This window comes from Metopolophium dirhodum, chromosome 1 (genome assembly GCF_019925205.1).
Source record: "Metopolophium dirhodum isolate CAU chromosome 1, ASM1992520v1, whole genome shotgun sequence".
Classification (NCBI taxonomy): domain Eukaryota; kingdom Metazoa; phylum Arthropoda; class Insecta; order Hemiptera; family Aphididae; genus Metopolophium; species Metopolophium dirhodum.
The window spans coordinates 129,987,546-130,013,526 of NC_083560.1; the positions used below are offsets into that span (position 1 = coordinate 129,987,546).

The 25,981-nt window shown below is 31.6% G+C and overlaps 2 protein-coding genes across 2 annotated transcripts; both read left to right on the forward strand.

The window, feature by feature from the left end:
• Positions 1 to 9,074: 9,074 nt before the first annotated feature.
• Positions 9,075 to 12,261, forward strand: LOC132934653 (uncharacterized). Its single transcript, XM_061000980.1, has 2 exons — positions 9,075 to 9,647; positions 11,659 to 12,261. The coding sequence occupies exons 1-2, from the start codon at positions 9,191 to 9,193 to the stop codon at positions 11,943 to 11,945; spliced, it is 744 nt and encodes a 247-aa protein (XP_060856963.1). The 5' UTR covers positions 9,075 to 9,190; the 3' UTR covers positions 11,946 to 12,261.
• Positions 12,262 to 16,740: 4,479 nt separating this feature from the next.
• Positions 16,741 to 17,619, forward strand: LOC132933573 (calaxin-like). Its single transcript, XM_060999837.1, has one exon. The coding sequence runs from the start codon at positions 16,741 to 16,743 to the stop codon at positions 17,617 to 17,619; it is 879 nt and encodes a 292-aa protein (XP_060855820.1).
• The last annotated feature ends 8,362 nt before the right edge of the window (positions 17,620 to 25,981 follow it).

Genomic DNA, 25,981 nt, shown 5'->3' on the forward strand with positions numbered 1-25,981 from the left:
CTAAAATATGTACGATATTGCGGGTATTTTAAACGACAAAAACAAAATATTCAATAACTCTCGAATGGTATTTATTAGATATCAGATGATTATCAAACTATTTTTTGAGCACCAATGTATATTATACGGTTTATGCGGGTATATTAATCTTACCTATGTAATTTTTCTGAATATAAGTTTCCGAAAATACTAAGTGTCATAAATGGGTGGCTTGTTTATGGGTATTATAAGTATAGTAAATGTTGTGTAATTTTACTGAATTTAAGTTTCCGTTCACGTTTTTCATTGGGTATTTTTGATTTTTGTTTGGAAATGTGCTATCAATTGCACCAGAAATCACAGGTGAAAAATAACTATGGAATTTAAAAATTTAAAAGATTATACGTAATGTCCTAATATAGTAATACATATACGTCAAGAATCACGCTAGATGATATCATATGAAAATTTTAAAATATAATTAATAGTGTAATAGTTTAAAAATTAACGATATTGGGATACATCATTTGTGATGGCATATACATCGTTTGTTAATTCATTTTTTCAAAACTAATTTTCAATCATTTATTTAATCTTACTTAATACAGGGGTGGATTTATGGGGGGGGGGGGGTGGCGTGGAAATTACTCCCCCACCTTGGGATTTTTTTTAAAAAATTGTTTCAGTTAGTTAATTTCACAATGTAGATAATACGGTGTAGAAATTCTGATTTCACCAACACATTGAGCATAATAATACTAACATTTCCAACATAAAAAAATTCCAAAAATCGCTTGAGAAGTAAGCTACATTCGTTCCTAAGTTTTAATGCGTACAACGCATACGTACACAGAATTATTTTAATCGGCCTTCTTAGCGCTGCTCCTGGTGGTCAATGCCCGCATTAAATGTCGTAAAATTAAGACTCAACAATTTCTTATTCAAAGATTGGAAGTGACCACATCGTATTATCTTTATCGTAAAATGAACTAATTAAAAAAATTAAAAAAAATTTTTTTGGTAGTAATTTACAAATTTTTAAAAGTACCATAAAATTAAGGATGAAAAACTCGCATTTTGAAGAAACAAAATCCAAAAACCGCTTGGAAGCTGAACTGTATTTATGTCAAACTTGAAGTTACATACTTTTAGATTTGCGATATTTTTGTATACCTTATCAGGAAAGTCAGATATATAAACTTTAACTAAGATTTTAAATTAATCAGATTAATTACAATAATATTGTTAATCAATATTTGTGCAGAGTATTTAAACTGAACTTGGATTCTCATATGAACTCATATAATTTAATTATTAATTAATATAGAAATTAAATTTTTATATATCACTCAAAAATATTTCTACTCGCCACCCCCCTTAAAAAAGCTTCAGATCCGCCCCTGAACTTTTACACTTTTGAAAAAATAGATTTAATTTTTTTGGTATAACTTAAAAATGAATTACCACAGACCCTTGAAATGTTCAGCAAATATTTATATTACATGGTCAAATTTTCTAACAATTTATTCTTTGTCTTGTTCAAACAAGACTCTTTATGAGTTATTTATAGCCATAAAAAAAATTGTTTAGTAAGAACTTAGAAATTCATAAAAGTTTATTATTTCATAGCTATTATTAGAAATTTTAAAAAACGGTTCCTAACAAGTTTTAATACCTCTAACAAAAAGAAAAAGTTCAACGGAAAGTTACGCTATTTATAGCCAAAGTAATATTTTCGATTTTTATTATTTTTTTTTAACTATATAGTATATCTGTTTTTTTATCTTTTATTTTATTAGCTAGCCAGACACAGCACCTCCGCTCAGAATCATTTTTCGTATAAAATGATTTATCATTAAATTCAAATATAATATTACATCCATTACAACGACATGCTTGATAAAATACTACTGAAAAGCAGAGCGGTACCCATTTGTCCACCTTTTTTTATTTTTAATCATAGTAAATTACTTTTTTTCAGAGTTGTGCATTGTGCATATCACATAAATTTAGTATGTATATATTAGTATTTAAATTTACATGCATTTTATATATAGTGGACAGTGATTATCTGAAAGTATTGCAGTTCTGTTAACGCGGTCACCTCTAAATAGCGGTCATCCTTTCGATGAGTTTTGTGGAAGTTTCACTATATTAATATTATGTCCATACGTTATGGGATGTTGGAGGTTTAAAATATATCGTGTGTAGTATATTTAGTTGTTAATAACAGGTATCTCTACTCGACTCGGTAAATATCAGTCTATGAGAATTATAAAATATATTGAATTTACATTTGATGACTAACGTCTAACAATATATTTTGTGTCATTCATGTGACTATAGAGTGTGAGAAATTTTGAGTGTGATAGTAATACCTATAAATTATGTTTGAACTACCTATACCGTGTATTCCTTTAACATTTTCCCCTGAATGATACTGACTCCATATAATCATATATGTTATTTTATAATAATGTATTGTCATTAATGTGGCTAGTTTTCAGTAGAGTGATTCTACAGAAAACTAGCCATATTATTATTTTTATATCAAAACTACTTTCCTATTATTTTATTTTATACTTTTACATTTAAACTTTCACTCATTATAGTACCGACCTGAAATGTTTCATTTTCTATAATCATAATTCGCATTTCACATAATATTTCAAATTGTTAAATATAATATTATACGGTCCACACAATATGTTATTTATAATTAATACATTTGTTAATTATGTACTTGTATAAAATATGTAATACGACAGTCAAATGTATGTAAACAAGATAAAAACAAAATGTGTACCTGCACGGTTGCATGATTATGATTCGGAATAAGTTTTAGACGTTTGTATATAACATATTAACATAGATTAGTCCAATTAAAATATTAAATTTAAATAACTGCACGATAAAATAAACCGACATGCCCATTAGTAGATTTTCGATATCAGTGTGAATTTGAAAATATTGAGGTGCCTACTTTTTCATAAAAACATGTACCTATTTGTTGTGAAAAAGTAAAAAGACTGAATAATTTGCATACAAAATTAGTTGTTTTAATCATCTAGTTAACATAGTCTTTACTGTTTACCATATTATATGGTCGATTTCACAACAATTTTCTGAAATAATGCAATTTTTAGACGTGTAAAAAATCCATACGTTTTAAATATCTTTTTTTTTGTTTGTTTGTAGGGGAGGAACTGTAGGTTAGTAAACACGTGTGTTTTGGTTTGTCAGATTTTTTAGTGGGCACCCGTGGGTATCTGCCATGATTGGGTGGGGGATGGCGGCACTTCTCTCCGGACACCGTGACTTGCCGGAAGAAAAATGCCGCCCGTGGACCGAGGGTTGAACCAGCGCCGGTGAGCGTCACAACCGACGCCTTAGTTCGCTCGGCCACTCCGTCCCCCAAAAATATCTTTATAAATTATAATAATCAATAACTGTAGAATCTATATAGTTACAAAAATAATTTAAATATCAATCAATCCAACTACAGATTTTTATAATGTCTTAAAACTGTAACTATTTATTGAATATGATTTTGATAATAGGTTGTATGAAATAATTTAAATAAAATTCTGTATAAGAACCAAAAATATAAGAGCCATTGTATTTTAAATTAACTATGTATAGGTACACAAGGTACAGAGTCGAAAAAATATTTTGTACGGATCCAAAGCCTATAAAGTATATATCTGAGGAAAAAGCTAAATTACTTTTATTTATATATTTCCTAAGTTTCTCCGTTAGCATAATATCATATTATGTGTATTACTCGTTATATAGTAAATAATGGTAGTAATAACTTACTAGTTAAATATCTAATATTATAATCATATAGACAGTTTTGGGTGTTTAAACCCCCCTCTCCATTGGCATTTCCCCCCTAATAAATATATTGTTTATAGGGTTCAGGACTGCTTGCATGTTTTACTGTAGTAGTAGTAGATTATTTTAGATAAGTTATAAATTTGTCTTATGAAATGGTGAAATTAAATAAAAGGTTTGAAAAAGCATATTTGTGCATTTTTTAAACTTAAATGTACACACAATTGTCGGGAAAAATCATACTTGGATAACATTGAAAAATATCTTGTTTAATATTATGTTAAAATATTATGTTTAGTTAGGTACAGTAGGCGCTAATTTTGAGATTTGGGGAGGCCGTAGCCTAAAACCATACTATTATAAAATTGAATAAGCTTAAAAAAATTAGTAAATGTTTGAGAGGGCTGTTAAAGTTGTTGGTGGAGCTTGACTACAATTGGCCCTATTTTCGCTTATGGTACGGAAGATTTTACAAGTCTCTTTGTGACAAAACTGTGTTAAAACTATAGTTGACATCTAGATTCTAGATTGTACGAAGAAATGAAAATCAGTAGATACGTGTTCGTTTATCACGGTGTTCGCATATCGCGTTATTCGTTATTACTTATTTATTACCCTTCATGCCAGTATTTATAAAAATTAAGTTGTTTTATTTCACAATAGTTTAAAAATATCCAAAACATATCATCTGTCCATCATATTAATCAATAAAGGTACCTCTACCTATATTCAAATTAGTAAACCCGTGTGCAAATTATTTTTATCATGTTTATATACCTACTTATTTTTTAGTTTTTTATTGCCTCAATCGTAATATGTTATATGCATTTTTCGATAATTTTTATTGCAATAAGTCAAGTCCCGAACCCTAAATTCATTTATATACGATAACTGTAAAAACTTGGTTTTAATCTATACTTAAGCACCCCCCATTTCATAATCCTAGCTACGCCACTGCATATAGATATTCGTAACTATAACTACTGTGAAGGATGCTAAATGATTTTAACCAAGGCTTTGTGTGTACCTATACTGTTTAGATGTATAAACAAAACATTCTAACGAGTCGACGAGTCTATTATTGTATATTGAACGTACTATGTACCTATTTAATATACGTAGGTATGTTTACTGGATATAATGACATATTTAATACATTATAACCGAATCACTTATTTGACAATATACATATAGTCACGCTCGCTGGATGAGAATCAAAACATTATAAATTTTCATTGTTAAGATATTTGGTTTTATTATATAGTGTAATGGTAGGTATAATATCTATACCGACCCATTGTTATTTTTTGTGATTTATAAAATTATTATAGTCATAATATATTATTACCTATTACTTAGTCACAAACTACCTATTTCCTATATTATTACCTACTACCTATGAATACAAGATTTTTAAATCATTTCGTTAAACAATCTATAAGGTGTGACTAGCACGAGTCGTAGGTATTGAGTGGTATAATCAATACATTTGTTTAAATTTAAATGAAACATTGTTTAATTTACTTCGTCGGGTTGTCTATGAACTAACTTAATGAATTGCGCACATCAACATAATATTATCGTTGCGTATTTGCATTCTGTTAACAATAAAACATTTCCATCACCAATGCAGTTTGAAATTACATTTTAAATCATTATATTACCAATATAACAGGTACCTATTCATATTCCTGGCTCACGTGAACCAAAACGATAAAGACACGATGACGATTGATGATAATAATAATAATATGACGAAAAAACGATTACAGACAAAACGGCGCGAGTGGAAATCATTATTGCCGCACAACCAGGCGGCGACTGCAGTGATTCTACGCCAATGGTGTCAAACAAGCTGCCCTTCGATATGTCCCGCAGTTCTAAATTATTTCGTACAAAAATCTCCCTTTTATCTCGTTATTTATTATGTTTGCCAAAATAATTTAAGATTTAAATTTTATATCTTAGAGTTGAAGGCGATAAGGCGTAGAGCGATTCAATAATCATTTGTGTTAAAACAAGATTAAGTTGCTTTATCGTTCGATGAGTAAAAAAAAGTCCACAATATTAATTTTTTGACCGCGAACTTTTGACGAGTAAAACATATTGTACCGATCTACCTAATTTGAATTTGAGACCACTGTAGTTCTACGTGATTCCTGTGAGTCTGCAGCGACCAAGTATAGCCCACAATCATTAAATCATAATAACATTAAACCTATGTGTGATTCCGTGTCTATCAACTATGAAAATTACCAAACGTACAAACTTAAATTAACCCTTTAGTGTCTTAACTAATTTTAGATCCTGAGCTGAATTTTGTATTGATTTTACAATAATGTGCTTTTTTCCTGTCTGTCGTTATATTTGGAAGCTGTAAACATGATTAGATTTTCTACTTTAGGGGTGGTTACTAGTAGAAAATTAGATCTGTTACCACAACAGGTATTAAGTTGATATTTTAGGGGAGCGGGGCGAGGTCAAAAGTAAAAAATTCCCAGTATAGTTACTTTTTAAAATAACAGAGAAAACATTTTCAAGAAAAACAAGAATTTTTTACTTAACACCAGTTTTCTAGTACTTTTTATTACCTATACTTACTAAATAGTACCTAAAATAAATAACTATAGTAGCAGTATAAATATAATATTATATCATGAAGTGTAGGTACTACACTTATACTATAGTCATATTGACTGAGTTATGCCCGTCTTCGCTTCGATCGTTTTCTGTATGCAATATTTTATCATTGAATTCAAATTTAATATAGGTATATTATATTACAGTGGCTTACTCAATGACGAGGTACAATAGACATCTACTGTACAGCAGAGCGGTGTATATTTTAGGTATTGTAGAAATAAAAGTAAATTAAAAATAATAATAAAGAAACTGCTCTTAACGACGTATGTAAAAACGTGCATTTAATCCACGCTAAATAATAATAAAATAACATTCAGCCACGCGTAGGGAATAATAAACCATTTACTTAAAGTGTAAATTGGACGCCAAATGGCGTCAAAAGCTCTGCTGATTGATCCTCATGACGCCAAATGAGCCAAATGATTGCCAAATTGCGTACTGCGCTTTCAACGCGGGTTCCCCCTGTTTAGAATTTTTTTTATGTAGGTGACTAACCCCTAATAATTTGTTGTACCGATGAATGTTGTTTATAATAACTTATAAGTATGCATATTATTATTTAATGAACTCATTCAATTTAGTAGATTAGGTGTATGCCCTAGTATAACGCATCCTTAAAAAAAACTTACTATTCCGTACCACCTGCCCACCTTAAGTTTCACAAAACATTACTCTTGGCTAGATTTACAAAACAGTTTTAAAGACGCCCATAGGTAACGACAATATAATATAATATGAATAGCGAGAACTGTGCAAAGGGAATATATTTTATTACATTAATTCGTAGTTGGTATTTATAATTTTGAATTGTTCGTTATTTTGGTATACATTTTGGATGGTCATTACCGATTATGCAACAAATACTTTTATATTAAATTATTATTATTAGTTAAGGAGCCATTATTGTGCTGAATAAACGTTAACATAATATTATTGTTATTATTGTTTACCAGCAGCCGAAATAGCCAAAGCTAGGTAATAAGTTCCCATATTATTGAGTTATCCAGCAAGAATTATTTATTATTTAACCATTCCATATTTGGCTGCAATTTAAAATTATTTTTTTAATTAGGTTCCTATTATTTTATATATGGACATGGTACTACTCAAAAGTAAAGTGGAATGCTTAAAATGTTGTGTATACAATAAAACAAAAACATTAAATCACCCCACTGCAGTATAATATATATAACTATATGTGTTTACTAATTATTTACTTATTATTATTGATAATTTTTTATCAATTAACAATTTTTATTTAATTGATAACTATATTTAATAATAATTCAAATTTCAAACTATAGAAAAGTTGCGAATTTTTGGATTTTCAATATTTTTCAAAAACGAAAAAAAAATTAAGTAACATGATTTTTAAATGCCTCTGTTTTGGTCAATTTGTATTTAAGAACGATAAGCTGTATAGCTGTAACTGCAAAATTGATTAGGATAACCTTCAAAATATGGCATAATAACCTAGGGTGCATATACCAAAAATAAGTGTTGGGGCTATTAAAAAACTGTATTCGCTATACTTAGGATGTTCTTGCACTTGCGGGGTGAGGATTCTCAAAAATCTAGTGCTTTAATAAGTACACCCCCACCGAAAAAAACACGATTCGGTATTTTTTTACTATTTTGAATGAGACAACTCATATGTTTTAAATTTCTTATTCCAAAGCAGAATATTTTTTGTTGTTTTTCGATGGATGAAAATCGGATTTTGTTTGAGAAGTTTATTAGTACCTATATTAGTTTCGATTAGCGGAATGGAGTGGCAATGGAATGTGTACCTTGCAAAATGTTGGTCCCCTACTTCACTCATAAAAACTCTAAATAATTTGAAGTGGTAACTAATTAATTATTCGTTTGAAATTTGATTTTTATTTATCGAAATTATTTCCCGAATAATACCCGGGTATATCATGATTCGGAATGTGAAAAGTTATGTTATAATTTCAAAAGAGTAAAAAGAAAAAACTCGAGAAACGATGACGGCAAAAAATGTCGTTTTGCAGTAACAAAATAATTATTATTTTCGAAAAACGTTAAGTAGAGTTGGTTTTTTGAAACACGGGTAATGGGTGTTGTTCGAGAATCGCGCCGAGAGACCATTATAATAATATTATTAGCACGCGCGCATACGTGTTTCCGGTGCGTTTATAATAAACGACGTATGGAATATAATATACGCATGATGATGATAATAATAATAATACACGCATTGCGGACGCGCGGGCGATACACGGTCTGATAACTCGGAATACGCAATTAGAGGGCGCGCGGGCGGTTCGCAGCGGTCGAAGGGAGCGGCGGCGGCGGTCGTCAGCCGCTGGAAAACGTTTTCACCGCCGTTTACTTTTTATGTCAGTTGGTCAACGCGCGAGATGGCCGCCGCGCGGATCCGTCCGCGGAAGGGACACGCGGAGGCACCCGACTGTCCTGCCCCCCCCTTCTCCTCCCTCCAAACACCCGCGCACCGTATATTATTATTTTCACGGTATTCTTGCAGGTCGTGCGCGGACGATGGGAGGCGTGACCTATACGCAAGCGCTCCGTTTATGTTGACGGCGTCGTCACGCCACGCGTGTACCTATATAAGGTCCTGGCCACCTGTTCAAAACCATCACATCCACACCGGCGACGGTCGAGTCCGAACAAGACGATATACAGCTTTAAGACTGCACCGAACACGCGTTGCTACCGAAATACTTGCTAAAATATTATAATCATCATGTCTCCTCCGTCCGTCGCGATGTCATCCGTTTGCGTAGCCCTGGCCGTTTTCGGTCTCGCCGCTTCCGTGCCCGTGGAACAACAACAACAGCGGCAAGAGGACGGCGCGGGCTCTGCCGGATTCGGCACGGTCCTGTGGTCGGTGTTGGACGACTGTTTCGGCGACGGCGAAGCGGCCGAACCGGCCACCGTGTGCCTCAAGTCGAAAGCGCTGACGGCCCTTGACCGGGCCCTCGGAAAGTCCTCCGTGACCGTCGCGGACGGCGTGACCCTGGCCGCCAGGGTCGGCAAGTCGCTGGCCGTCGACCCACAAGCCGACCGGGCCGACCGTGCCGCCCTGGACGCCGCCTCAGACGCCGACAGCAAGAACGCTCTGCTGGACGACATGCTCGCCAACCGAATGGACAGGCTCATGTCCACCAGGACCATCATGCTGGACGGGGCCAGCCAAGAAGGTGAGCGAATTAAACGCGCGTTATCTATGTTATTGTTATAGTTTTATAACCTTCACTTCGAACTTAGAAGTTGGTATTTGGGGTCGTTAATATTTGTACCCATATACATGCCCGGTGGGTGAGCCATTTAATAGTTAATATAATTTTCAAACATTTCACGACACCATCATATAACATAATAACATGTATAGTACAAAAAAACCTCACCAAAAAATCAAATCCGAGACACGTAAAAAATGTACAATAGGCGTAGTTCATTCAAGTGTTTACACCAATATTTTGGAAAAGTTATTACTGTTTTAAAATTTTATAAATTACATAATTTGAAATGTCATTACAAAACTTCAATTATTTTTACCATTTTTTCAATAGTTTTTAAGGACAATATAATATATATTTTATTTCATATATGGAGTATTTACCTTGGAGTATTTCAATACATAAATATCGAATTTTCAATGAGAAGTGAATAAGTCACACGTATTTAAAGTTATGATGAGCTGAGTACATAGAGTAGCACAGTGATGTTCAGCAAAATGTTGGTCCACTACTCCTCTCATATAAACTCTAAATACTTATAATTATTTAACTACTTAAAAACGTTGTCATTCAAAAAAGTTAAAACATTGACAAATAGTAACGATAAAAATAAATTTTTTTTCAAAAATATCGCTTTGACTTGACATAGAACTATGCAGGTAAACATGATAGTTGTTTCAAAAAAGTTAAAAATTTTCCAAATAACGTGCGCAAATACAAATTGATCACCTTGTGTAATTACACAGTATAATAATATCGCTATAGTATGTTATGTATTACCTCTAAAATATATCACGTTCGCCAAAAACCGTCTATGGGAGTCAAAACCTTTATAATATAATATTATTCATACCGAACTCGACGCTTTCACGAAGTAGTTTAATCGAGAAAACTCGATGCTGTTTACACGGACGTAGGTACGTTTTTTAACGAACGTCGTTTGGCACGTCCGTGTTGGTTGGTATCGTCGCACCGGTATAAAATTATGTAAATAAATATATCATAATAATGTTACCTATATAGGTACGCGTCGATATGTACAGTCGACATTGCAATTTTTGTTGAACTCCAATCGAGAAAGTTCGTAAATTTTGGGAGACGGACAATCATGACGCGTGTTAAGACAAAATATTCGTTTTCGTTTTCGGCGAATCCTTAAATCTTTGTGCAATACAATCGTATTATTAGCATAAAATATCTTGGCTATATCGTTTTCACATTGCACGACGTGATTTCGCCGCCATGCCATCATAGCTAAAAATTAATATTTTTACTTGCTTGAGACCCGAAATCCCGTCATCATGTTGGGCCATGTTGGTCCGTTGATCGTTTCGCGGTAACAGTATATCGTGTTAACAGTGTAGCGTCTAGAACAGTTCGCGAATTCCACGACACTATCCCGTCACCACTTATATGCGGTAAAGATACATATTACATTATTGATTTTGCGACTACCCGCGTCTTCCTGCAATATTAAGTGTAAGTCTTTAAGATATGATGACGATACAGCAGATGCAAATAAAACACCAGTCAGTAGTGATGGAGTTTTCTTAGAAGCCGTGTCCAAGATTTTTTCGGGGGCGGTAGACTCCCTGATATTGACGTGAGTTAAAAATCACGAATTGTCAGGGTGCATTTAAACATTTTTCAAGGGGGGAGGGGGGTTACTCGATATTTCCTGTACCACCCAAAGATAGTCAGATTTAATGATTTTTCAGAATTTACCTATGTATTTAATTCATAATAGAAACGAAAATAATTGTTTAATTCACGTGATCATATTATTATTACGGTAAACGGATAAAAATCATAAATTTCGTATTTCGATATAATATCGCACACTAAATACCCAACGGTGGGTGGGGGTGGATATCCCTCGAAGCTACCCTCTCCCCCTCATAAAATTCGCCCCAGACGGAAGTCGTATTGTATCTCTTATCCTAATCAGTCGGTTTCGCCGTGCCCTTCACAGGTCGCAAGAAGAAGGACAAGGCCATACAACAGGCCATGATGATGGCCGGTATGATGGCCGCGGCGGTCATGGGCCCGATGGCGTTCAAAATCCTGGCGCTGATCGCCGGCAAGGCGCTATTGCTGAGCAAAATCGCACTGGTGCTGTCCGGCATCATAGCGCTGAAGAAGCTGCTCCAACCGCAACAGGGCGGACACGAAACCGAGTCGGTGTCCCATCACTACGGCCGGAGCTTGCAGAAACTCGAAGCTCACGACGTGGCGTACTCTGGCCAAAAGCCGCAGTAGACAGCACCTTATCACGGCACGCGCGTTATCGCCATCCTTGGACGCGTCGCATTTTAATATTATAATGTATTTATCAATGTGCTACTATTAATTTATTATTTATTTTTTTTTTAATTTATAAGTCCGACCGCGTTCAGAGTCAAAACCGGTCGGCGAATGAAAACTGTATTCGTTCAAGTTTCGCACTTGTCTTTTGAAAACTATTTTAACCGTTGTATTATTATATAAATAATCATTATTTATTACTGATGTTTATGTACATTATAAAAACATATATGACGTGATAAATGAAAAAAAAAATCAAAATGCTTATGAATCTGAAATGTTTAATTATTTTGTCTGCATGTTGTCGCCTAGCCATTTATTGGCACCTTTTTATGGTTGAAAAAAGATTCTTCTGGTGATGACAATATTTTACTTGCTAATAGCATTACTATACGCATCCTATTATTATTATTTCTTGAGGACAAAACCTCACGAGATAATAATATATATTACATAACAATGACCTATAGGCACTAACTCGTATTTGTCGATCACGAATCGTCCCTTTCAGTGGCAAGCCCCACCGTCAAGGCATATCCTGTGATGTAGCTTCAAATTTTACGGTTTGCATAAGATTATAATTTTATGATAGTATGTGTATTATGATGAACACAAAAAAAATTGGTTTAACTTTTTGTTACAAACTGTGTATTGATTGTAAATACTAGTAAGTATTTCGTATATTAAAGCATCTTTTCATCGAGATTTTCTCGGAATTCAGTGTATGAAATAATATAATAACACTACAGTTATTAGCATAGGGAGTGAGTGTTTTTTTCTAATCATTTTTCGAAACACATAATAACCACCACAGTAGATTTGATTTCAACTAATGCATAATGTTTGGGTACTAATGTCGTTACTTTTTTGTACGAAAACATTGCGATACAAAATAAATACTTCTTGACGTTCATTCCCTGAAAACGTATTGGTACCTACATAAAATGTATAATACGATTCACGTTACAATAAATTACAACTTACAAACGTTCCGGTTTGGTATGGTCTTACAATTTATATGTAAATATTATTGGTACACTGTTATTAGTGGAATTAAATAAAAGTTGAACATAATAATTCCAAAAATATTTAGTATGACCGTCTCAAGATAAATGTTTTACAATATTTGTCTAAATCACGAACATTTGAAAATATTGTCTCGTTTACAATGTATAAAATGTTCATTTTTTATAACTAAGTCTTAAAAATGTAACACCTGTAAGTACACAGTTATTTATAAATAGTTTCATACTAAATCTAAAAAAATATATAAGAATTTTTTTTTATAGATATTTGTATTTTAAATATGTACGAAATTAGATATTTAGACGAAAATAACGATGCTAGGTAGTTATTTTGTTGGAATTTAAAAAATATATTCTTTGTAATAAATGCAATGTTTTTGTAAAAAATTCATTCAACCTACCGTGTTACTAATAGTAAATTAAATTACTTTATAGCATAATAGATATATATTTAAAAGTTTAAAACTATAGGTACTTAGGTAGGTTGTAGACGACTATCTTCGGCAGTGCTTACTTCGCAATGACTTTTATATTTCAATTCATATCTAACAGATACATTACAGCGACTGGGAGCGACTTACTCGATGTACCAATGACGAGGTATAATTGAAATTCAAGTTCATACTGTACAGCAGAGTGGTTACCTACTTTCCCCCTTTTTAAAAGTAACTCATCAGTCATCAATGACTGCATTTGGTATAGTCTCATGGGTAATTTTGAGATCCCGGTAACATGCCAATAAGGCCAACATATAATATAGACCCATTAAGTCTATTTTTACCCATGAGAGATCATTCTGCACTGTTCTGCTGCAGCTATTATAATAGTAATATTATAGTAGGTACTTAAACATATAATAATTTTACATAATAATATAATATCCCTTGTTTAATTTTTTGGATCGACATAATATATTAATATAGCATATCCTTATTCGTCATCAATTTGGTCAAGCATTTCGAACGACAACTACTACAGCCGCGTGTATATTTTCAACATTATAACAATTAAAAATACCAGACCCTAAAATATCCAAATTTTCGTACTACACACATAGTCCAAAATCGGTCAAATTTAAATTATTTCTAGATAAACACTAGTATATATTATATACCAAAGTTCACTACTAAGCTAGTAATAATAAAAATAGCTACTCTCAATAGCAATGAATAAGAAGAATTATAATAAGAGTATAAGACGTAACAACACAAAATATTGTTTACTGTGTGTCTGTGTTAATAATTAAAATGTGGTTTGGCAAAAAACTATTAAAATATAAAAAAATGTGAAGATATAAAATTATACATAATATTACTATAAAGGTTTAATTAGAATAACACACTTTTAAATTTCGTACTACACTCAATTTTAGGCACTGAAAAATACGATCTATATGATATTCCATACCCCTTGTCTTATAATATTTATATAATAGTGTATGTAAAATAGTAATACATTAAATGTATTTTCATTTCTTCCTGTGCCCAATCGAGTTCCTATATGTCTCAGCTGCAGTCAGCCGTTTAGGTAAAAATCGTAGATTGTGCGCAATAAAGTTGCAGTCAATTATTTTGCATATTACGGTTTTCCTGAACATATTGACATATCAAAATCAAAGTTCAAAAGACATTAGTTTTTGAATTATTTAATTTCGTAGATTGTGTTCCAAGAATAAAAGGTCCACGATAATGTGTCTGGATGACATGGAGACTATGGTAACCTGAACATTTTAGTAGGTAATTTATATTAATATTTATAGTTTATAAGAATGTACCTATGCTTGGTGAATCACCCTGCAGTTTAAATCTGATTCACAGGACAGTGGAATATGATGCATGGAGCACAGATAGAATGTGATGTTGACGGTGACGATTTTGAGGGATAGGGTTTGGGGGGAAACAGGTTCAATAGATTAACTATATAACATCTAGAAATCTAAAATGGAGGGGGCTACATTTTGTTTCGGAAAAAAATACAATTATAATATTAGTACATAATAGATTTATATAGATTATAGATTTGATAACAATATTAACAATTGTATTTATAATTCAAATTTATGGGCTTTGAGACTTATGGACTATTTATTGTACAAACAAATACATAATAATATAACATGAAATTTCCAAAGAGAGCCATATCTAAAGCCCATTATCCCCTCCCTCCCGAATCTGCCCCGGCAATACAATATAAAATGCGCTATAAAATATTAATTGCTATATTATAATTTGTATCCACACGACGACTGAAAAGAAATTGGTGTCGTGATTTACTAAACGAATAATCAAAATAATATTTAAAAAAATAAATATATAAATAAACAATTAGGTAGTGCTTTCACTGGATGGCTTCTTCCCTCACGTTTTCATGTACAAAATATTATATCACATATTCTTATTGTGCCCAAGGGTACAGATTGTATATATCTTGTTAAAAATAAAAAATATTTTGTATAATATTAGTAATGGGCAAGGGGTAGGCATCGGCGATTGTAAATTCCGACGATTTATAGGTAGTTGCTTTTAGGGTTGGATGTATAACAGTAATATGATGTGAATTCCACTGACACTTTTTTTTAAGGCGGCAAAGTGTAAGAACTGCACTAAAACGACAGTTTGAAGACGACTGCGGTTGTACGTAATAATATTACTTATTACGCGTGCCGACGTTGTCGATATTTGCAGAGACCATATAAGATTATGGCGGTTGACCGGCTCCTTATGTGGACACAACAATAAAATTGTTATTAAAAAAAATTCTGAAACCAATACATTTCTCGGTTCCTTGCATTCGGTCTATATCAATATTATAATATTGTTAATATTGATTAAGAAGAAATACGACTAATGTTTAAGGTGGTAAAATACAGTTGTTAAACACCTTATATCCCGTCCGTCCGTCTGTCCGTCAGTTACCAGTATGACAGTACAAAGTTACGACTGTTGATTTTTATTTATTTACTATTCATAGTTACTAAACATAAATTGTATATTATGGAATTATAATTTATTACGTTGTATTAAAATACGTTTAGAAACCGGGAATTTAGCACGCTCACAGAATGAGCTTCGAACTAACTTGTTTTTAAAGTAATTAAATAATATTGGTTAAATTTATAAATCCATATCCGCCCATAAAGATGCGCCTACAGATATAGAATTTGTTTTATACTCGTACTAATTTCTACAATCCTAAAATTATCTAAATAAATATATTTTAATAGTATCAAGAATATCATGCCACAACCAGTGACGGATTTAATGGTCGTTTAGTTTGAAAATTCCGACGGGTCTCGTACACTGGAGTCCACTTAAATTACATACTTAATTTTTTTTTTTACTTAAAACAATAAAATATACATTTTATATTGCAGGTTAAAATCATTATAATATGTATTGCAATATAATGTACCATTGTTAGGTTAGGTTAATAAAAAACACAATTTCGTAGGTTAAGTATATTATGTTACTGGTACATTTTGTACGAGACACCTCTTATGGACTTGATGGCTATTATTGAACCCTTAAAACCACCACTGGCCACAATGCAGTTACATTTCCTGTCGTTAGTTCCATGGAAATAAATATTAATTCCTATAAAAGTGCGTGTTTTACTGGTTGTCAATACAATCAAAATAATAAATTTGTTCATATTTAAATTTTGAAATACTTTTTTAATTACTGAGAGGTTATTCAAATTATTACATGATTCCAAATTAAATCAAAATGCCGTATAGTCCGATAAATAAGCGTTTAACAGCGACTTTGGACATACGTTTACAACACAGATTTTCGGACATCGGAACGGAGCTTTCGCGTACAACACATTTCAATAAAATAGAAGTGCTCCGATTGCTACAAATGCATTACATGCTAACAAAAGACAACACGAAACCCATGGATAAGCTAAATTTTATAAAGTTCATGGACGTTTTTTTAGGTGTGAGAAACGTAGAAGCCGTAGATAAAATATATCTACTTTGTGCCGGAACGAACAAGAAATACTTAACTGGGCCCGAGTTCGTCAAGGTATTGTCGATGTTGTTAAAAGGAACCCTACCCGACTTGATTCACTTTTGCTTCGAAGTCTACACGGAGATGATGAGGTCACCGAAATACATTAAAAAAGAGGACGTGTTACTGATGTCCAGAAGAAACAGCATGAAAATGTGTAAATTAGTCAATATGGAGGAGTACGATCAGAGTTTCGTAGATTTCGTCATGACCGAGGTGGACAAGGATCGTGATAATAGAATATCACTGGAAGACTATCGTAAAGCTGTGCAGGAAAATGTCGCTTGGTTGCAGTTCTTGGGGCAAATCCTTCCGTCGTGCTCCCAAAAAGAGATATTTTTGCGATTATTCACGGATCGACCATACGTCAATAATTTAGAATCTACAGCTGCAGCGATGACTCGACGAAACAGGGAGAGCATTGCCAGAATGACCTTGCTGAAATCGACAATTAGCCAACCCGATACCACGACAGCTAGTAGTACGTCATTTTCCAGCAATTCTACTTGTTTGGTGGTCAATCGCGACATGAACCAATTTAATAAAAAAAATCAATTAATATCAGATGGAAATTATTTAACATTATTTTAACAAATTATAGATGTGTAGTTACTATACAAATAATAAATTAACGTTTTAATAACGATAAACGGCAATGCAGTAAAATTTACCTACTACTAATTACCTGTAGTTTATCATTATATTATATATATATACTCAATAGGTATCAGGTAGGTATCATGTAATGAATATTTCATTCTACTGCCTGCGTAATATTTTGGTGCAAGTTTCCGAGAAGATTTTATTTTGTGTACATATATTTATGTATAAATATTATATATTTTTTTAATAATTATTTATTTTATACAAAATTAGAACACTTACCAATTGATTTTAAAAACTGTCATAGATCCAGTGGCATATTTAGGGGAGGGGGCAATGGGAGCTATTTCCCCAGGCAGTACATTTTTGTAAGAACTTTTTTTTTGAAAACAGATACATAATGATTTAAGTAGTTAGGCAAATCAATATCAACTAAACGTTCAATTATTATTTGAATATAAGCAAAGCCACTCTGTGCAATCAATCTCCACATCTGATAAATAATTTATGTATGCTTTTACCTGATCTGCCCGATTAACCAATAGCAACCAATAATAAATGGTCGTAGCCCATTCGGCTCCCGTTTCTCTAATCGGCTCCCGTTTTACAAAAAAGTCAATTCCCAAACGGCTCCCGTCCAAAAAGGTCTATAAAATTCCTAAACGGATCCGGTTTTGTACACCACAAATTCCTTCCCACTTTATACAGACTTAGGACTGTCTCAAAAGAGGTGTGGTTAAAAATGTCTTGGTGTACACTATGTAAGTTATTAAAATTATATAAAAAAAGCGTATAGTATATTATTAAATTTAAAATTATTAATGTTAAAAAAATATTTAAAAATCATATATCGGGTAAATTTGTAAGCACAATTTTTATATATAGTCTATGCGTGATATTTTATTTGATGAAAACTCGCAATTGATTTTTTCGACGAACTCTTGCTTTTTTTTCGATCTTGGTGTATTAAAATAACTTCGAGCTTTAATTTGCGTTTCAGATTGTATATTGATTAGTATGTCAATAACCTTAAAAATATTTGGGTGTGTAGTATTGAATTCTTTGTTGAATTTACTGTGGAACGCTTCACATACATTATTGTGGTCAAAGAAAGAGCAGATGAACACTCAGCCCACATTTTAGGAGGGAAACGACTATCTGAAGTTACGTAATATTCAAAAATATAGCCGAAAACTTTGTCTATTTTATCATCTATGGGTTTGATAGCCATTAAATCAACTGTAAAACAATCTAAGACGTCTGACAGTGGTAAGTAAAGAAGGCCAAATAAATATTTCAACGCTCTTTCGATTCCAGAATCTTTGTCTCTGAATTCTGAAGCAAGTCCCACTGACTAAATCATCCACCACCAACTTTGATCCAAATGGAATCTACACCCCGTTATGTTAACCGATGGCCATGTTTTTTGCAATGCAATGTGCAGTGGCGTACATTCAAATTTGCTCTGGGGGGGGGGGCTTAAAAAAAAATAACCAGCACTAAAACCTTCTCTTCGCAACTACCCATTCTCCTAACAATCAAACACATTACACGTATAAATATTAATAGGCAAATTAATAGCAAAACAAATACAAAGGTTTACGTAACTCATGGCAGTTAAATATTATTTAATATGCACATAGTAAGTACAGAATATTATAAATATTATATTATTAATTATTTATAATAAAATTTCTAGTCTCCTTTTTTTATTGGATAGTTCAACCAGCACTTCATCAGGAGTAATTGAATCATTTTTGTTGATCGAGAGCATAGCTAGACCATTAAGGGTTCCACTAGAGGAACTTATAACTGTTTGAGTTGCATTCAATGAATTTGACAATGAATTCATTATTGAGGGTGGTTTTGAAAAAAAAGATTGCAGTTTCGATTGTTTTTTTTCAGCCATGATTACTATTTATTTTACCTTCAAAACCTAAAATATATCGAAATCGAATGATAATGATTATGATGTGATAATAAATCATTAAAAATTATTATTAACAGTATTCACGTTGATAGAAAACATTAAAATTAAAAATACCTACTCATCGTATTATGATGTACACAAATAATATCTGTTTGAAAGACAACTAAAATATATAATACTTATTTATTATTATTTATTACTTATTACTTATGTGATAGGTAACTTCTGTACTTAAAAATACAATATATACTACATCTATGTGTATGCATATTAACTTAACTGAGTTAAAAAAAAAAACTTCCATTTCACCGTATTATTGTCACTCACGCGAAATTCAACGATTATAACGCAATCGGTTTTTTCTCCGTTGTCTGATCGAGTCGGTCGAGATAAAAACAATATTAATATGTATTTATATCCGCACGCAACTAACTAACTGTGTACGATCAAAATAATGTCTATTTTGATTGATATACCATATTATACGGCACCCATAATTTCGTTATGAAATCTTTTTTCGTTGTTGGTTAAGTATAGTGTTTACTGTTTACTCAATAGTCATATTATTATGACGTATATTTGTGTATACACCGTTGATTAATAATAAGAAATTCATCAATTATATCATATTATTTTTTTTTTTGTTTTTTTGGTCCTGGGGGGGGGGTTTTGAACCCGACCCCCCCCCCCCCCCCCGTATGTACGCCACTGGCAATGTGAATAGCTTCCTCAAAATCTACGAAAACAACTTGTGGATTTAAGTGATCACACAATGCTGAAAAAGCTTTTCCATAGGTTACTGAGGTTTTATCTGGTAAAAAACAGTAAATAAGGGGAAGATACTGTCTGTTATGTAAAACATGAATGGTGAACATTTGATAAAAAAATTCGGACAATACTTGAATGTGCCATCAACATATAGACATAGGTTTTCTTTAAGAATGTTTAAATTGGTGTTACATGTAAGAATAACAATATTCGACGCTTTATTGTTAAAAAATAAAAAATTCTCACCAACCAAAGTTGTAATATTAATTTTGTCTAAACTATCTTGAGCTTCTTCTGTTGATTTTGGTAATTTTGGTAAGGATTTTGAACGAACATAGTATACAGATTTGCGAATAGCGTTGATATCTTGTGTCGTTAACACATTTAAATCGTTCGGTTCAAGTTGAGCTCGAAGAAGTTTCGCGGGCTTTTCATGCAAATTTTCTTGAGCTTTACGCTTTAAATTACTACTTATTTCCCTCCTCCTTATAACATTGTCATCTAATTGTAAGTGGGTGTGTTCCAGATGTTCATCAAACATTTCGCCAATACAATTTCGCTTAAAATAAGATTTACAACCACACGTTGTACATTTCCAGCGCTCTACGTCACCAGCGAGTTTTTTATGGAAAGAAAACCAAAAATGTTTTACCAATTTTTTGTCACGCATTTTATTAGACATGTTAGAAAAATAACAAAAATAAATGAACGCACACAACGACGGTGAATATCACGAACAGACTAAAATCTGAACTAACTGCACAAATTGATACGATTGTGTGCCATATCGCAAATCTGATTAAATTGTATAAGTAAAATTGTTATCGACATTATATTGTCAATATTTCCAATTAGCTATAGTTTAATGTTTCGGTTTTTTTCGATATTATCAATATACCTATTCTATATTTTCCTTTATATTCCGTTTTATATATTTTAAATTTAAAAATATGATAGGTACACATGAACTGTATATACTATACAACAGAATTACGAGGAGCGTAATAACACCAACGGTATTGTGTATGCTGTTTTAGAAGACAGGCGTGCATATGTCCAATAATTATTGTAGAGTTTACAATTATACATGTATACCTATTTGAACATTTTTTTTTGGACGGGAGCCGTTTCGGAATTTACCTGTTTGTTAGACCTTTTTGGACGAGAGCCGTTTGGGAATAAGCGAACAATAGACGGGAGCCGTTTGGGATCCGACGTAATAAATAAATACTATTTCTATTAATTATTTCTCCTATAACCAATAGCTACCAATTATAAACAAATGTTTCAATCGTAAATCTCAAAATCCCTGTTTGAGCACTTCTATTAATTATTCGTAGCGTGATGTTATATAGCATATAGCCTTCCTCGATGAATAGACTATCCAACGAAAAAATAATTTTTCAATTCAAACCAGTACAGCCCCTTACAGCCCTTTTTTAGTATTAAAAAGTAGTCAATGTTTTTTCTCAGTGTCTAAACTACCTATGTACCAAATTTCATTTAAATCGGTTCAGTAGTTTCGGAGCCTATTCAATACAAACAATCAAATCTTTCCTCTTTATAATATTAGTATAGATATAGACTATAAATCCTCTGGAAAAATCTAAAAGTATGTAGTAGTTCTGAAAAAATACAAGACTACATAGTACCTAGTTTATTCATGTATTGGCCTTATCTACAATTAAATAATTCGCTTATTTATTCGCCTATTATAGTTGTTTCGCTTTCAGTAGGTAACATATTTTAAGTAGTAAAATATTAAACGCAGGTTAAGTCCGCAGATTTCTATATAAGTAGTAAATAGTAATTATTCGACACGTTCAATTGTAAGTGCCTTTATAATTATATACATTTGTAAATAATTAAAAATGGAATAATTGTTGGAATAATTTTTTGGCAATGGTATTATACCATTGCCAAAAAAATAAATAAATGTATAATCTTCTTTTTTGTATTCAATTAGAGCATTAACAACATTGGTCATTAGTTTACAACTATATATTATTAATATACATGGTCGACACATAATTTTTCATTTTATTCTGTTCTTATGAAAAAAAAAGTAGGACGAACTAAGTACAGCTGTCCGGTCAATGATTCCTATCACAGCTTTGTACCTACTCGTCTCGCTTCGGTCACCAATCAGTGGTAGCAAGTGTGTAAGTGTGTTAAATACATTATTAGGTATTTATTAAACATTTTAAAGTAGAGATTAATTATTTCATTTGAATGCCGAATTTGAGAAAAAATATATTGATATTATTATACAATTATTTAAAATTTAAAATCCTATAATTTTTCAGTTTTTCTGAAAAACATAGCACCACGAATGTAATTTTAGTATTTTACAGCCATTTTGATCCAATATTAGTATAAAACTAACCACGTCCAATTTTTAATCTATGAAATAAACTAAAAAAAAAAGTTAAATCATCGCACTAAAAAGAATCATCAGAAAAAGAATATCAGAAATGAACACAAATTTCGAGATCAAATTCAATACGTTCAAATTTGTATTATTAAAACGGTTAGAAATAAGTGTAAACCATAATCGTTGTATAACCATAACCGAATTATGAGGGACTTTAGAAAGTTGTAATCTTCAAAAAAAAAAAAATTAAAAACACGCCATTTTATGCGATGAATATTATTTAGTGATTCATGCCATTACGTATTATAGAACTAAGCTACTAAATGATATAATTTTTTTGGCATATATATTATCATTTTTTTTATAGGTTTACTTATAAATTCATATAGTTTTATATACATTATTATATAATTTAATTTGTTTTTGGTTAACGAAATAAAATATGTATGCGAGTGGTCAGAGACAAACATGTTTAATAAAGTCTTGTTTTTACTTTTACATGGCTCTATTTTTACACTAGACTAATAAGTAATAAGGACTAAGGAGTTAAATATTATCGATGGCAGTTGATAGGTAAACATTATAGAAAATTATGTTACGTGGTCGTAGTTGCAAAATATAGTATACAGGATGTAACTGGGAAACCTGACAAAAAAAAATGTATAACATATATAAATATATATTGTGAAAATTATTTGGTTAATGAATAATTTAACAAATATACTCATGTCAGGAAATTCCCAAAAATAATATTTTGAAAAAATGTATTACGTTCTAAATTAATTAACTCAAAAAAATATTAATATTTAAAAAAATTCTGAAAAATGAACTACTTGGCTTAGATAAATGTTTTTACCATAAAAATGCTTCTTATAATCAGATTTATAAATTTGTTATTATTATTTTTTATTTGCAGTATAGTAAAAAAATGTTTTTTTATATTATACGTATAGCGCAAGTAACTATAAATTACAAAAAACAAATTAAAAAATATTAATTAGAAAAAAATTTTTTCACCTGTTAGGTCTTCCTGTTAGGTACAGTCGTTGCCAGATAAATTGAGACGCGGCGGCGGTGCGATAACGGAAAACCAGTGGTTCTCCGTATTTGAATATTATTACCGAAAATACATCAATAAACCAACAATTCTCACAAAAATTATTTTACGATATTAAAATCAAATATTCTGATAATAATTTTTTATTTAAGAACAAAAAATAGAAATTGTAAAATAATATAAATTAATTAAGAATACTAATAATAAATGAAACTGTAGCCAACTGTGTGACCTTTGCACCACACTGTCAGCGACTAGTTTGGGCTACACTTACTGAAAAGCGCCGCCGCCGCCGTCTCAATTTATCTGGCAACGACTGTACGAGGCAGCATATATGGTATGTGGTTAGGTGCGGTAACTGCCGACTACAAATTTAGTAAGCACAAAAGGATTACGATGTTAAAACATTAAAATAACAGTTTGGTACATAATTAGATAGTTATTCCGAATAATTTTAGATACCTACGCAAAAACTAAATGCCTAATGTAATACACCTTACTTTATCTATGGTTCGGTATAATAAAACATGAAGTCCTGAACATATAGGAACTCATGTCAGTCACATAAAATAGACAATAGTCGACTGTAAAAATAGGTATTTAAAATATTGTTTGGTTTAACTCAGTAAATAATAGTCTAAACATGGTGGGAATTATTGAGTGATTAGCACAGAAAAAATGTGAGCAGACACGCGCGACACGCATATGAATAGGTATTATGGCCTTAAGTAGATCAATAATGATTGACTAGGCCTCTATTGTCAGTGGCGATTAGTGATTACATAACTTTTGTAAGTAAAAGATTGGTTATTAATTTTAGATTGTCCACGGATTGTAATAAAACGTATTATACATTTATACATATTTAATAAACTTTATTTCAAAATTATTGTATACTGAAAAAAGTGGGGTTAAATAAAATAAGTAGCTAATTGCTCTGCTGTACAGTATATGAGTCGAGTGTACTAAGTCGTCGAGTGCGAAATGCAGTAATCTATGTGTTAAATTAGAACTGATGATAAATCATTGTACCTATAATATGAAAAAAGATTCTGAGCTAAGAAAGTTTAACTTTGTGGTAACCAAGCTAGAGTCACTCTGTGGTGTTTAAGATTACCTAACAATAGTATTACAACTTTAACATATTATGTTCGTATTTTTTTCTGTGTTTCCTGATTATTTTTAAAAAGTACTGAGAATTTTCAATTTAAAAGTACCAACTAAATCAAATTTGCTGGCCAGAAACTTCGATCGAAGTTGATAGTCAGAATATTTATTCTACGACACAAAGACGTGTCTTCAGACACAAAAACAAAGAAATTATAAATTTATAATTTTCAAAATATTTTGACTCTTTTAAACATTTCAAATTTTCAAATTTTTTATTTTCTATACATTTTGTTAAGAATAATTTTGACAAAAAGCTTGGAAATTGAATAAAAGGTTCTTCGTTGTTCTTATTATAGCTGTAATAAATATTAAAGAAACATTTGCATGATGTTTTTTTATAAGCTGTTCAAATTTTGACAATATTCATCAAAACAGCGAAAATTTGCAAATTATTTTGTGATTAAAAATTTATAAAATATTCTATTCTTACAGCTAAGGCTTTAAAGTGTAATAAAAGTTCCTCATAAGTAGCTCATACTTAAACATAAAAATTTAAAAATATATATTAGCACTTTTTTTTATGGACTTGAATTTAAAATTTGTACGAAGTTGGATATTTTAACGAGAAATAATGACTTAAATAATTTTGTTATATTATACATTGTAGTCACACACATACACACACACACAATATGCAAACGTCTTCGATGATGGTTAAGGCAATGTTTTACACTAGGTATATTAACTTAATCCGCAATTGTACCTATGTATATGAAAAAAAATCTACTTAGAATATTAAGACGACCTCTCTATATATATCGACTGACAAATAACAGTACGTCAAATATAGGCAATAACAGAGAAACATTTTTAGTTCCCTATTATAAGATATTTTTATATTTATTACAACTGCTATAAAACAAAGAGGCGAGGATACGAATAATAAAATAATATATTCTTCTTAATCGTATACGGCCGACGAACAAAACACAGTATGGTGCAGCTGTTGTAGTCGAGTACCACATAATATTATAACACATACCTACTTATAACAATAAATATGGAATTAAATCCTTATCCGAATCACATATGTCTACATCCGTGGCACGGT